At 37.7% G+C, this 14,142-nt stretch overlaps 1 protein-coding gene across 9 annotated transcripts in view; it reads right to left on the minus strand.

Moving 5' to 3' along the window:
* The window catches only part of tns1b (tensin 1b), a 322,198-nt gene that overhangs the window by 167,238 nt on the left and 140,818 nt on the right, over positions 1 to 14,142 (minus strand). For all 9 annotated transcript variants that reach the window (XM_079822505.1, XM_079822502.1, XM_079822492.1 and 6 more), the window contains exon 3: positions 4,326 to 4,363. In XM_079822505.1, the coding sequence (XP_079678631.1) occupies positions 4,326 to 4,363 (38 nt within the window). The remainder of the gene's footprint in view (positions 1 to 4,325; positions 4,364 to 14,142) is intronic.

Consider the following 14,142-nt stretch of genomic DNA (forward strand, 5'->3'; position numbering starts at 1 on the left):
TCAGCACAGGCCCCCTGACTGGTCTGCGGCTATGCAGCCCCATATATCTCACAATTCTGACTTTATATCTCCCAATTTTGACTTTATATCATGCAATTCTGACTTTATAACTCACAATTCTGATGTAAACTCACAATTGTGAGATAAGTCGCAATTATCTTTTACAATGTTTTATTATGTGTCGGAAACCACTTCCATTCAATCCCCACCAATAGTCATTATTTTTCCAATTCCCATTAGTGACACTAATTATACACAAGAATGAAACATTTCACCTTAATGAAAAATGTCAGACTGTGCAATGAAGCTGCATCTGACATCTTTGACTAGATGTTTTCTCACACCTTTTAATTCACACTTATTTCCACTGGCATTTCCAATAATTGCCCTCTTCAACATGCGGACTCTCCCCGCGGTGCACTGGCACTCTGCACACGTGCTCGCCGTCGGCGTCTCACATTAGCTCTCTACAGCTCACGGCTGGCCTTTGAGTCTAATGATTCATTTACTCTCCCATTTAACCTCACTTGCCTATATTTACAATCACCCAGAGACTGTCACTTCATTTTCCAGCCTTTGGAATTCAAATCAAGTCCAGTCTCACGGACGTGCCTAAACTTGTTCCAAGCCTGTGCGCAAAGAACCCGCTGTGAACCGCTGCAGTCATTTCCGACCCCTTGTGAAACCGGGCTACGCTGTTGACAGAAATGAGCAATAGTAATGAGAAAAGAAGGGATGGTGGAGAAGGTGAATGTGTTGTGATTGGAGCTGTCTGACCTGCACAACCTTCTGTTATCCAAGACACTTTTATGATGTGGGTCTTTCTCTTATTGAAGTAAAGTGACATGTGAAGGCCAAGTGTGTTAACCCATACACAATTTGTGCTTTGCATTTTAAGTTGGCAAAGATTACACAGCAGTCTTATCTAAATATGGATGTGGAGACTTATGGAATAACATGTTGGTGTGGAAACTGTCTATCTGACAAAGCCTTGCCTTGAATTATATAAATTGCTTGGATTTCAATTGAATTTGAATTGAATTGTGTGAGACTGCAGACTTTTTGTCCCAGCTCTCTTAGCTTTCAAAAAAATGTCTAACTTACTTTACAATAAAAGTATTTAAACAAGATAAATTCACATGAGAAGCAATACTGCATTAGATATTAAGACTTGATTTCAGAGAATATATCTTTAATATGAATGTATTTTGTCTTGCTGCAATTGTCAGATATTTGGGAAAAAGACAAAAGACATATGCAATCTACAATAATACGTCTTGCTATGTATATCAAGCAATGTTGTTTCTCAAGTGCATTTATCTTGTTTGATGGGTTTTTAGATATTTTACTGGGAACCCAGTCAAAAAAGACAAATTAAAAACACTTTACGAAGTAATTTTTTAACTTTTCTGGACCAAATTCAGATAATGGTGCACATTTTAGTCAAGAGGATACTTTAGCCTGTGTCCGTTAGCAATGTCATATTTGTGTTCATGTGCCGTTTGTCTTGTTTCTTCCATTATTCCATCAGACCAGAGCCAGTTAGCTGCCAAGTCTGGCCAGTGCAAATGGTCTGAGCATTTGTTTTTAGTAGCAGAGGTTACACAGCGGCCACGTCTTATCTAAATATGGATGTGGAGATTTATGGAATAACACGTTGGTTTGGAAACTGACCATTTGACAAAGGCTTGAATTATATAAATTGCTTGGATTTCAACTGAATTTGAATTGGAAAGTCAACATGAAATGTACTGTAAATGGTATGCTCTACTGGAATGATTTGTACCGTACTTTAAAAAAAGTGTACAATGTTCAATCAAAAATAACATGCTTTGCTTCTACAACAACTTTCATTTTCAGCTGACATCACGGTTACACTGTATTTTTAGGTCACGTAGTTACATTGAACTTACGGTTATGGTTAGGGATTGGTTTAGGGTTAATTAATGTTAATTATGCATAATTTACTGTTATTACTATAGTAAGTACATGTAGTAACGTGTAACTACACCACCTTAAAATAAAGTAACCACCATCACAAATCCCTCTTACTTTTCAACCCAAGGTCTTATCCTTTTTATATGATGCTCATGTTCACACGTTTTAGAAATCCAATTACATATTTCAGAAATACATTTACTCACCCTTTTACTCAAGGGTCTAGCTAAGAGTACACTGGGGGCTTTCTTGAAGATAATTTTTTTTTTTTAAATGATATGCTTTAAAAATTGATTTACTCTTTCAGAAGAGATATTTTCTCTACTTTCACTCTTCATTTTTTCTATTTTTACAATGCAAACAGCCTTTCAAAGTGATTTCAAAGTCATTTCCGTTGTAAATACTTTAAAAAACGGGAGGAATCCAAAGGTTAACTCTCCATCATCCATCGTCATTTTCATCTTTTATTTAATGGCAGGAAACGAATTGCATCCATTCTTGGACCATGGGGTCGGAAATTCCTCAGTGATTCTGGCAAGGGAAGTTGTTACACGTCTCTAAACAGAGTCTTAATCGCAGTTTAATCAAGGGAGCTTCAGGGTGACATAGCTGTCCTCCCAAATCAGACGCAATCTATCAAACAAAATGACCCGTCTGAGGGTTTTTTTTTTCTTTTCTTTTTTTCTTGATGGTCTCCAAGAGAACAACATCCCTAGACATCCTGCAGTTACTACAAACCACACGGCAAAATTCTCAAGTGTTTCTGAATGCCAGAGTGCACTGATCTGCTAAGTAAACTCAACAGGCCTCTAAAAACATGCACCCTTTCACACCTCTGGAATTTCCTGTGGGTGCAAAAAGTGGCACTGCATTAGCAGGGCTAGTTGCCCGACACACACACTTCACCAACATACATAATAATAATAGCTGCCATATGGAGCTCAGAGATGATGGAGAGGACTAATCGACGGCTCTGTTCCAAAATCTAGTGAACTGCCTACGTAGGCAGCATTTTAAGGCACCATAGACACCAAGGCTGTTCCAAAAGGTAGACAACATAACTATACTGCCTTCTAAGATAGTTTCTTTAGGTCTAATTATGAGGCCGTATCACTTTGCAAGCAAAAATATCCATCCAAGAAAATATTATACAAAATGTATTTAATTCAATACTAAAAAAGTAATAAAATAGCTCTTACACATTATTTAATAAAGCTAAAAATATTTTTGCCAATTTGACCCAATATTTAAAGTGTCACATTGGCAACACCAAACTCTATAGAAATAAATTCAAGTCAAGTCATCTGAGTGTCTGCCAATTTAGGGCCAGATTTACTAAACAGGGCAAATTAAGATGGGAGTGGAAGAAATTTTTAAAGTTCTGCGCGTGATCTACTGACGACGCACAAATTAAAGAACACAGACGTAGCCGGATAATTTCCATAATGACCAACACAATCTACCAAGAGCCACACAAATTAGCATCGGGTTTAAGACGTGCTTTTTTTGGGTGGTAAATAATGGCGCAAAAACCAGTAAATTGACAAGTGCAAACCTTAGTAAATCACCGTGCATGATTCATTTAAATTCTCTCGTCCCATAAATTTTTCGTCTGAAAGGGAAACTCCTTCAAATGCATATGCAATAAGGTCAGTCGCAAAAATAACCCTGTCCACGCCTATTCAGCGCTAATTTATCACTGCGTGTCTTTAGTAAAACCTGACAGTAGTTTTTAAACCCAAAAGTTGGTTTGCGCTGACACAAGCTGTTAGTAAATCTGGCCCTTTGAGTGTTTAAAATCAATCCATTTAGGGTTGGGATACTGTCGTAGATGGCATCTTCCTCGTAGGCCGGAAATAAAGGTTTTGGAACAGAGCCGAACAAAATATCCCCACTTATTAGCTAATCTCAAACACGCTCACTCTCAAAACACCCTTCAAAATGGCATTATCATACAGGAAAAGTTAGGGGCTACGTTTTGGGGAGGATAATCTTGGACAAGGAACGAGTTGGCCAATCCAAACATGTCCTGGGACAGCATGCAGATGTTTTTTTTTTTTGATTCCCAAGTATATCAATACCCTTCCTCAACCAGAGGGGCTTGTCCACTATCAAGGGGAAAAAAATGTCCTCTGTGATAAGATTTGTTTGGCATCCAGACAGAAATGTGATGGTGGATTTGACAAAAAGAGCCAAACCTGTACAAGCAGACACAACCATTTAGGGAAGTTCTGAAGGCTCACAACCTTCTTCTGGAAAGCAAAAGTCTCTCAACACAATTCCATTGTTACAGGCGTTACACTTTTATGCATAACCTGCTAAAAAGAAACAAATTTTACACTGTTATGGTGTCCAATATGTCAAATCAAGCATGCTTTGTTTCTTACCTTGACCTCACACTTCCTGTGGCAGGCTAACCGGCAAACTGCAGAGACAAAGAAAAAAAAAAAAAACATGTTTATATATATTTTAGAAATTCTACTACATTTCAGACACTTTTTGTTTACTATAATACTCATGGGTCTAAATGTAAGCATATTGGGGGCTTTTTTCAGGCAAAATTAAAATAAATATATTTTATTATATAGGCTAAGTGTTTTATAGCTAAACTAGCATATTATCGCTTAAACTAGGAAAATAAAATGAAAATAAACTATAGTAAAATAAAAATTATTTGTTTTCTGTTTACTCGGTTCTCTGTGAAATAACATTTACTATTGGAAATTTGCTGTGTGTTTGCCACAGTGGCTGAATAAAGGCAGAGCCGTGACCACCCTAGACATTGAGGAGGACATGTTCTCCGCAAGATCATTCAGATTAGTGGTTGATCATTATGGGATTTCAATGAACATCATCTGTGATTCATGTGAAATGGAGGAAAAGCCCACAGACATCTATGACTGTAGTAAAGCTGCTCGACACAACAAAAGCCGTTTGCCAAGACCAGTTTTTCCTGTGTTTATATGGTCATTTCTGGACAGAGTCATAGACCACCAGTGTAGAAAACTGGACAAGAATTGCTAATCTTCTGCAAATCTTTGTAATAAACATTGTAGTACATTCACAACTGTTAATGTATTTGTATGATAATTTACTGTTATTTAGACTTTAGCTTGCTAAACTTGCACTCTGTGACAATTTATCAGACAAAATACTGACAATTGATTTTGGATGGGATTCTATTTCAAGAGGTTAGAAAATATACGTTTTTATTGCCCAAATTTGGTAAATCCCAGAAAAATTAAGAAGAACTACCTGCAAATAAAATAACAAAAATAAAATAAAATATCTTCCACAACACACACATCAAGACCCTTTAGCAATAAATACAGAGATTCCAAATCAATCAATTCAATTCAATTCAAGGAAATAACAGTTGTTCTCTTTAAATAATTTTCAATCAAACATCGTTTAGAAAACTGATCTTATAGTGTTATAGATTTTCAGAGTGTCTGTGGGGCCCAGAGAACATAAAGAACCTCCTATTCGAGCCCATTCCAATCCATCTCCCTGCACACACAGGTACAGCACACTTCAGCAAACAGCGGCCCAAACGTCCCTGCTCTTCTTACACAGTGCCCACTCTGTTCCTCACGTCTGACCTGCCATTCCACGGACAGAGGTGGAGCCTCAACAACAGAGGGCCTTTACACAAGGAGGGTTTTTTGGTGACTAAGGTGATGAAATGTTTCCAGAGCCCCACCTATCTCCCAAAGAGAGAGAGTGAGAGAGACAACTACAACTTTTTATATCTTTGTGGCTAAAACTGTTCTAAAACCTAGTGGGCTACCTTACTATATACTGCAAGCATCCTTCAGTTCTCAGATTTTTCCTGACACGACATAAAACATTTTTTTTAAATTTGCTGAAGCAAAAAAAAACAACACTTTTTTGAGAAGCAAAACTGGTAAAAGTAGAAAAAAAATAATTTTTCTTACTTTTTTTAGGGTTGCCACCAGTGTTGGGGGTAACGCATTACAAGTAACTTGAGTTACGTAATAATATTACTTTTTCCAAGTAACTAGTAAAGTAACACATTACTTTTCACATTTACAACAAAATATCTGAGTTACTTTTTCAAAAAAGCATTTATTTATCTCACTTGCACAATAAACATTCTGTAACATTCCTCAAAATGAATAAAATCAGTCAAATGCTAAATCAGAGTACTATGCAAACCTCCAATAATTAAATGTTAAATAAAACAACAATTTTTATGCATAATCTACCTTTATATTTAATTTACTAATGTCTTGCTACTGACCTTTGATGATGAAAACTACTAGATTTGTTGTTTTTATTGGTAAAACTTTTTTCTCCTGCATCCTATTCTACCATTATCCGGAATGGCAGCACAGCAGAGTGCATTTTTACCTCAGCCTGGGGCTTATTATTTAAATTTTGGTATGAAGAGGTCTTTACCGTTACACAAAAATATAACTTTTTTTGTTATAAAAAAAAAATATATAAACAAGCCCAGCCCAGGTGAGAAAAAGTAACGCAAAAAGTAACGTAACGCATTACTTTTCTTAAAAAGTAACTAAGTAACTCAATTAGTTACTTTTTAAGGGAGTAACGCAATTTTGTAATGCATTACTTTTCAAAGTAACTTTCCCCAACACTGGTTGCCACTAACAACTATTTTTATATTGATTAATCTATCGACTAATTTATCGATTAATCGGTTATTCTATTGACTAATTTATCAAAATTTTCAAAAATGTTCCTTAAAAACCTTTCATTTAACTTGCAACGTTGACATTCAGTAGTGTACTATAAGTATAAATGTAAACAAGCCCTTGACAAAATGTAAAATGCGTGTGCGCGGCCGCGGCGCACTTTATAGCGTTTCTGTTGCTTTCTTTTTCCTGAGCTGCATGTATATATTTGACTGTTCTGCTTCCATTGTTTATTGAATGGTGGAAGCAGAGCTCACACACACGTCCTCACTCCTGCTGTCACACATTGACGCAAATTAAGAAATACTGCTCTTATTAGAGTGCTGTCATTTTAAATTACCGGTACTAATAAAATTTCATATGGTACCCAACTTACCCAGTCGATAAAATTTTTGATGTCAATTAATTATCAGCGTCGACGCAGTCGATTGTATCGACCAATTGCGACAGGCCTACTTTTTTTTTAAATCAACACAATTTTGTGAGGCTTAAAAGGTCCTGCAAACATTAAAATCTTAATTGCAAAACTATTAAAAGTAATATTGATGCAATATTCATATACAATTTTGCTTCTCAAACTAATTTTATCCTGCAGAAAAAAGTTACTCCATGATTTACTCACCCTCAAGCCATCCTAGGTGTATATGACATTCTTCTTTCAGACAAATAAAATCTGAGTTATAATAAAAATGTCCTGGCTCTTCCAAGCTTTATAATGGCAGTGAATGGCAGCCCAAAATTTTAAGCCCAAAAAAGTGCATCCACCTATTATAAAAGTGCTCCACACAGATCCGGGGTTAATAAAGGCCTTCTGGAGCGAATTGATGGGTTGTTGTGAGAAAAATATCCATATTTAACATGGATCATAACATTATGTAAAATATCTATCTTCCGGCGGACCGCCTTCCGTATTCAACTTAAGGAAAAAGCGTAACTGGTGTGACGATGACGTCGGACATAGAGTAAGAGTTTTGAACTGCGAGAGGCGTTGCACTTTCTTCTTAGGTTGAATATGGAAGCTAGATATTTTACTTTATAAAGCTTTAAATATGGATATTTTTCTTACACACACCCATCGATTTGCTTCAGAAGGCCTTTATTAACCCCCCCGGAGCCATGTGGATTACTTTTATAATGGATGGATGCACTTTTTTGGGCTTAGAATTTGGGGCTGCCATTCACTGCCATTATAAAGCTTGGATTAGCCATGGATATTTTTTTTTAAAGGGGGGGTGAAACACTCATTTTCAGTCAATCTCATGTCAATTTTGAGTACCTATAGAGTTGTATTGCATGTTTCATATCTCCGAAAAGTCTTTAGTTTTATTATATTTATAAAAGAAAGATACGCTTTACAGAGTCTTTCCGAAAAAAGCAGAGTGGCTGGGGGTATATCATTCGGGCGGAGCTAAAGAATGATGAGCGTGCGCAGCTATTGCGTTGAACTATGCATGTTTACATAGAAAAACAATGGAATCGATAGCCAACAACACAAAGACATTTGAAGCATTTTTACTCACCGCCTGCTACCAACACACGACCGTGAACCTTAATCGCTGGGACTGCTCCATCTTTCAGCATTAGATGAGCTACAAATCCGGAGTTGAACTGTACCTTGTTTATAAACCATTGTCGCCGAAATTCAGGGAACAAACAAAAACACTTGCACAACTCCGGAAAAACATGATTGTCTTGCCATGACAACCAAAAACACACTTCTTTGGTGACATTGTTGATTTCGTGAAGTCCTGTGACTGCAGCGCAGCCGGCTTCCCTAAAGCGTTTGCTCTCTCTCTAGTCGCGCGCGCGCGCCCGGCCCAAACAAGGACATTCTGCCCCATCTGACGTCACATATACCCAAACTCGAAAAAAACGTTCCGAAACTTATGAGAAACCGGAAGAGAAATGAGAAACCCATCAAACGTCCAACTTTTTTTGTTGAAACTTTGTCCATGCTTAGGATGGAAATCCAAGACTTTAACAGTGTAAAAAGCTCAATGCATGAAACAGCATTTCACCCCCGCCCCTTTAAATACAACTCTAAATGTATTCGCCTGAAAGAAGAATGTCATATACACCTAGGATGGCTTAAGGGTGAGTAAATTATGGGATAATTTACATTTTTGGGTAAACTATCCCTTTAAGCGACAGATATAGGACTTTCTATGCAGCACTGCAAAAAAAAACCTGTTGGGTTGTTTTATATTATTCATATTTGAAAAGCAAAACTGTATGATATTGAGCAGTACGGTCATACTGCCTACCTTTTGAAACCGTTTTGGTGCTGAGAATGTGCATATGATGTATAAAATATTCCCTATGTAGGTAGCTAACTATGTTTTAGAATAGTGCTTGTTTCTCTCTGTATCCGTCTTCCTCCTCTGCCTCTTATGAAATCCAGGTCATAGTATGAAAAAACTGGACTAGAGGCTCATACTACTCACAAATCCACTCGGTCTCAGATGATTCCTTTTAGTGTGAACTGAAGGGCATTGGGAAAATCCAGAATTTCAAAGCAGAGTTTAAAAATATGTGTTTATTCTGGAGTGAACTGTACCTTCTGTAATATGGCCTTCTTTCGGTCTCGTTTCACATATTTCTGTGCACACGTTATATTTGCAGTGTTTATTTTGTTAACTCATTGGTTTAGTCTTTGAGAAAAGTAGTACATGTCTCAATAGGGAGCTGGGAGCCTTTCAGGAGTGGTAAAAAAAAAAAACCTGTATTTTGGCTTCGGGTCCGCAAGAGTTATTGACTTTTTCATTTCAGGATATTTTCATTCGCATGTGATCCTCCTGTTTGGGAGTGTGTCGGATGTGAGACAGTTTGAAGAACCGATGAGTGTTTCATTCTGGTGTGGCTTAATGGTTGAAAATCTCAAAAGGTTCCAAAAGGTTTTTATCCAAAGTGACTCTCAAGGTGTGCATTCATCACTTTGTCAGTTTGTGTGTTCCCTGTGAATCAAACCCGCGACCTGGCATTGTTAGCGCCATGCTCTAATAGTTGAGCTACAGGAACATGTACCCCAGAAAAAGGTGATTCATGAGCTGCCATCATTGAGAGCAAAGCACTTAACCCCAGATTGCTCCAGAGGATTGTCCCTGTAAAATAAAGTGAAACGAGGCTGCGCTTTACAGTGATTCCACATGGCTAAAAGGTCTTATAATCAATATTAAATAAACATGACAAATAGAGAATTATATATACTGTATATACAGTTGTGTGAAAAAGAAAGTACCTAGGTCAAAATGAAGAAGCCATGTGTGACAAACTAAGTACACCCTATGATTCAACTGCCAAGTTTAGCAGCAATAACTTGAAATAATCATTTTCTATATGACTTTATCAGTCTCTCACATCGGTATGGAGGAATTTGGCCCGCTCTAACATTGCTTCATTTCTTTGAGGTCTGTGGGCATTTGTATAGGCACAGCTCTCTTACGGTCCCGCCACAGCATTTCAACCGGGTTGAGGTCTGGATATTGACAGGGCCAGTGCAACACCTGGATTATTTTCTTTTTCAGCCGTTCTGTTGTAGATTTGCTGCTGTGCTTGGCACCATTGTCCTGTTCATTGGCCAAATTTTGACCAAGCATTAGCTGTCGGATGGCCTCACGTTTGACCCTAGAATACTTTGGTATGCAGAAGAGTTCATGGTTGACTCAATGACTGTGCCCTGGTCTTGTGGCTGCAAAACCAGCCCAAGTCATCAGCCATCCACCACCATGACGGACAGGTGTTTGTGCTGATATGCTGTGTTTAGTTTTCACCTTGGAGCTGTGCATTATGGACAAACATCTCCACTTTGGTCTCCTCTGTCCAAAGGACATTGTTTTAGAAGTCTTATGGTTTGTTCAGATGCAACTTTGCAAAGCTATGCCGTGCTGCTGTGTTCTTTTTAGAGAGAAGAAGCTTTCTCCTAGCCTAGAAATCTAGACGCACCATAGCGGCAGCAAATGTAATTTGCAATCAGGTTCGTCTAGCAACTCTCCGTCGGCTCGTGATCTTGAAAAACCAAACTCTAGTCAGACCAATCACATCGTGTATACCTTGAATATGCGAGTCGGTGGGCGGGCTTAACATAATGACGGCAGAGTTGCGGCGGTTCCGTGTGAATTCCCTGTTACTTCCCTGGTAACAAAGAATGGCGCTGAAGAAATTGTGTTCGGAGTTTTGCCGACCGGATACAGCAAAAGTTTAATCTATCAACTAGCTCGGCTGGTGGGAAAGCGCATGGGACTCAGCCACAACCCGCTTGTGATTGTGGTCTCACCACTTATAAAGCTCTGGCTGGTTGTAGCGCTATCCTATTGCGTGCAGAGGGAATTTGAAGGACAACCGTTCATCCCGCCCCTTGGATTGAGCCCTGCCAATGGTGTGTTCCCAGACCCAACATCTTGATGTGGGTCTGGCTTGTCAGGCTAGCTTTCTCCTGGAAACCCTTTCAAAGAAGCCATACTTGTCCAGTCCTTTTCTAATTGTACTTCCGTGAACATTAACATTTAACATGTTAACTGAAGCTTGTAGAGTCTTGGGTTTTAGCAGTTTCGCTAAGCAGTGCATGGTCTGACCTTGGGGTGGATTTGCTGGGACGTCCACTCCTGGGAAGATTGGCAACTGTCTTGAATGTTTTCCACTTGTGATTAATCTTCCTCACTGTAGAATAATGGACTTCAACTTGCTTGGAAATGGCCATATAACCCTTCTTAGACTGATGGGGAGCAACAAATGCTTCTTGAAGATTATTGCTGATGTCTTTCCTCCTTGGCATTGTGTCAACACACACCTGAATGCTCTAGACCAGCAAACTGCCAAAACTTCTGCTTTTATAGCGTCGATCACGCTTGCTGATGATCAATCAATCAAAGGCATTTGATTAGCAGCGCCTTGTCTCTTAATTCCTATGGAAGCAGTAAGGGTGTACTTACTTTGTCACACACGGCTTCTCCAATTTGGCCTAGTTTTTGTTCAATAAACCATGACACAGTGTAATATGTCATGTGTTGTTGTTCATCTGAGGTTGTATTTACCTCATTTTAAGACCTGCCAAGGATCAGATGATTTTTTTATGATGTCCTGATACGGAAAACCATAGAATTCAAAAGGGTGTACTTTCTTTTTCACATGACTTTATGTCTCTCTTTACTTATTACTTATTATAATTTGTTACAGATGTTCCAAAGCGTTCGGATATCTTTAGCTGAATCATATTTTAAAGACTCACTCTCACCTTCAGACAGAACAGTCCGTTCACTGGCTACCTAAATGACAAAAGCTAGCTGAAATCACTAGCTCCTATCTGATTGGCAGGCAGATACACATCATATGGGAGTCAGAAAGTCTACCAGCCCAAGTCATGCTTTCAAGATACCAGTTTGATTGAATCTTGAAATACTGAAACAGTATTTTCCTGTAAAATCTTCCTGTAAAATCTTCCTGTAAAATCTTCCTGTAAAATCTTCCTGTAAAATCTGTAAAATAAAAATTATTTTTACAGTGTACACAAACAGAACTATATACACTACTTTCCAGGCTGTGTCTATAAAATAATATATCTTGTTTTTTTTAGTTGTAATTAAAACAAAGATTGATGGATTACATTTGGATTACATAGAAAACAAGAAGTTTTCTACTTGCTGTTTCTTTGTAATTATTTGTGAACTTTACAAGTTTTTTTTTTTCTTCGCCGCATTTCTGCTAGTTTCTTCACTGCTGTGTTTTTCCACATCTATTATTGTCAGTCATCTTTCTTCTCAAAACAGACGCACAAATGTCCCCATGTGGGCTGCCCAGCACGTTTCTGTGCACATGAGCCCTGTGCTCAGAATAAAAGATCAGGACTACCATATTGGGTGTGAAAGTGCATTGTGGGGACTGTACATGGGTTTGCCTTGTTAGGAACTCAGATGTTCAGTGTATAAACACTAGGGCACTGCAGAGAGGCAGGAGAGAGAGAGAGAGAGAGAGAGAGAGAGAGAGAGAGAGAGAGAGAGAGAGAGAGAGAGAGAGAGAGAGAGAGAGAGAGAGGTGGAGGGTGTGTGAAAGAGATGTAGGGAGAAAAAGAGGATTAGGAGGGGGCTGCTTAATATCTGACACAAGGACTTAAGAATGTTCAGAAAGAGAGAGGAGGAGGAGCGGGGTTGGCATTTCCCATGCTGGCCTTTTGTAAAGAGCAGTGGTCCCAAAGGGCTGGGCCGTGCCGGGTTACACAGAGAGCACAATCACAGAGCCGGACCACGAATTTCCTCAAACTCAAGCGCACACACATACATTCGGTCCACTTCAACATGCTACGGTCACTCTCTCAAACCCAATGGCTCCCCTGAGTGCCGCAGTGGCAAGTGAGGCTTTAGTGTTTTGGCACACTCAGCACTTGGGCTCGGCGGTATAATGGAACAAATGGCAAACACTGGAGATTTTGCTGTACCACGGTAGATAACTGCTTTATGTTATGCACACTTGAGAGAGACAAAGAAATACAGAGTTTTGAGAAATACATACAATGAATGTCAAATGGGTCCAATGTTGTTTTAGGCACCAATGATTTGGAATAAAAATTAAAAAAACATGAGAGTGAGTAAATGAGGACTGAATTTAAATGTAAGTGTGCACTATCCCTTAAGATGTAAATAATATCCATCTAATAAAAGTAAATTAATAAATAATAAGAAGCGGAATGGAACTGTAATGCGGCCAAGAATCAAGCATTCAACAGTCGTGTGGTGTATGTGTATGTATATATAATTTTTTAATACATAATTTTTTTGGGGGGTTACACTTTACAATAAGGTCTCATTTGTTCACATTAGTTAATGCATTAACTAACACGAACAAACAATGAACAATACATTTGTTATAGTATATATTCATAATTTTGAATGTTAGTTAATAGAAATACAGTCGTTCATGTTAGTTCAAATTAATACACTGTGATTTAACATGAACGACTGTATTTCTATTAACTAATGTTAACAAATACAACTTTTGATTTGAATAATGTAGTAAATGTTGAAATTAATGGTAACACTAGTATGGGAACACATATTCACTATTAACTACGACTTTTGCCTCAATAAACTCCTAAGTTACTGCTTGTTAATAGTTAGTAAGGTAGTTTATGTAGTGTTTCAATTTTGGTATTGGGTAGGATTATGGGATGTAGAATAAGGTCATGCAGAATAAGGCATTAATATGTGCTTTATAAGTACTTTATAAGCCAATATCCTAGTAATATTCATGCTAATAATCAACTAGTTAATAGCGAGAATTGAACCCTAAAATAAAGTTACCAAATTAACATTAACTAAGATTTATAAATTCTGTAGAAGTACTGTTCATTCTTAGTTCAATTTAATTAAAGTAGTTAACTAATGTTAACAAATAAAACCTTATTGTGAAGTGTTATCCATCCATCCATCCATCCATCTATACCTATATCTATATCTATATATATATCTATATATATATATATATATATATATATATATATATATATATATATATATATATATATATATATATATAT

The sequence above is a fragment of the Gobio gobio genome (assembly GCF_949357685.1).
Source record: "Gobio gobio genome assembly, chromosome: 7".
Classification (NCBI taxonomy): domain Eukaryota; kingdom Metazoa; phylum Chordata; class Actinopteri; order Cypriniformes; family Gobionidae; genus Gobio; species Gobio gobio.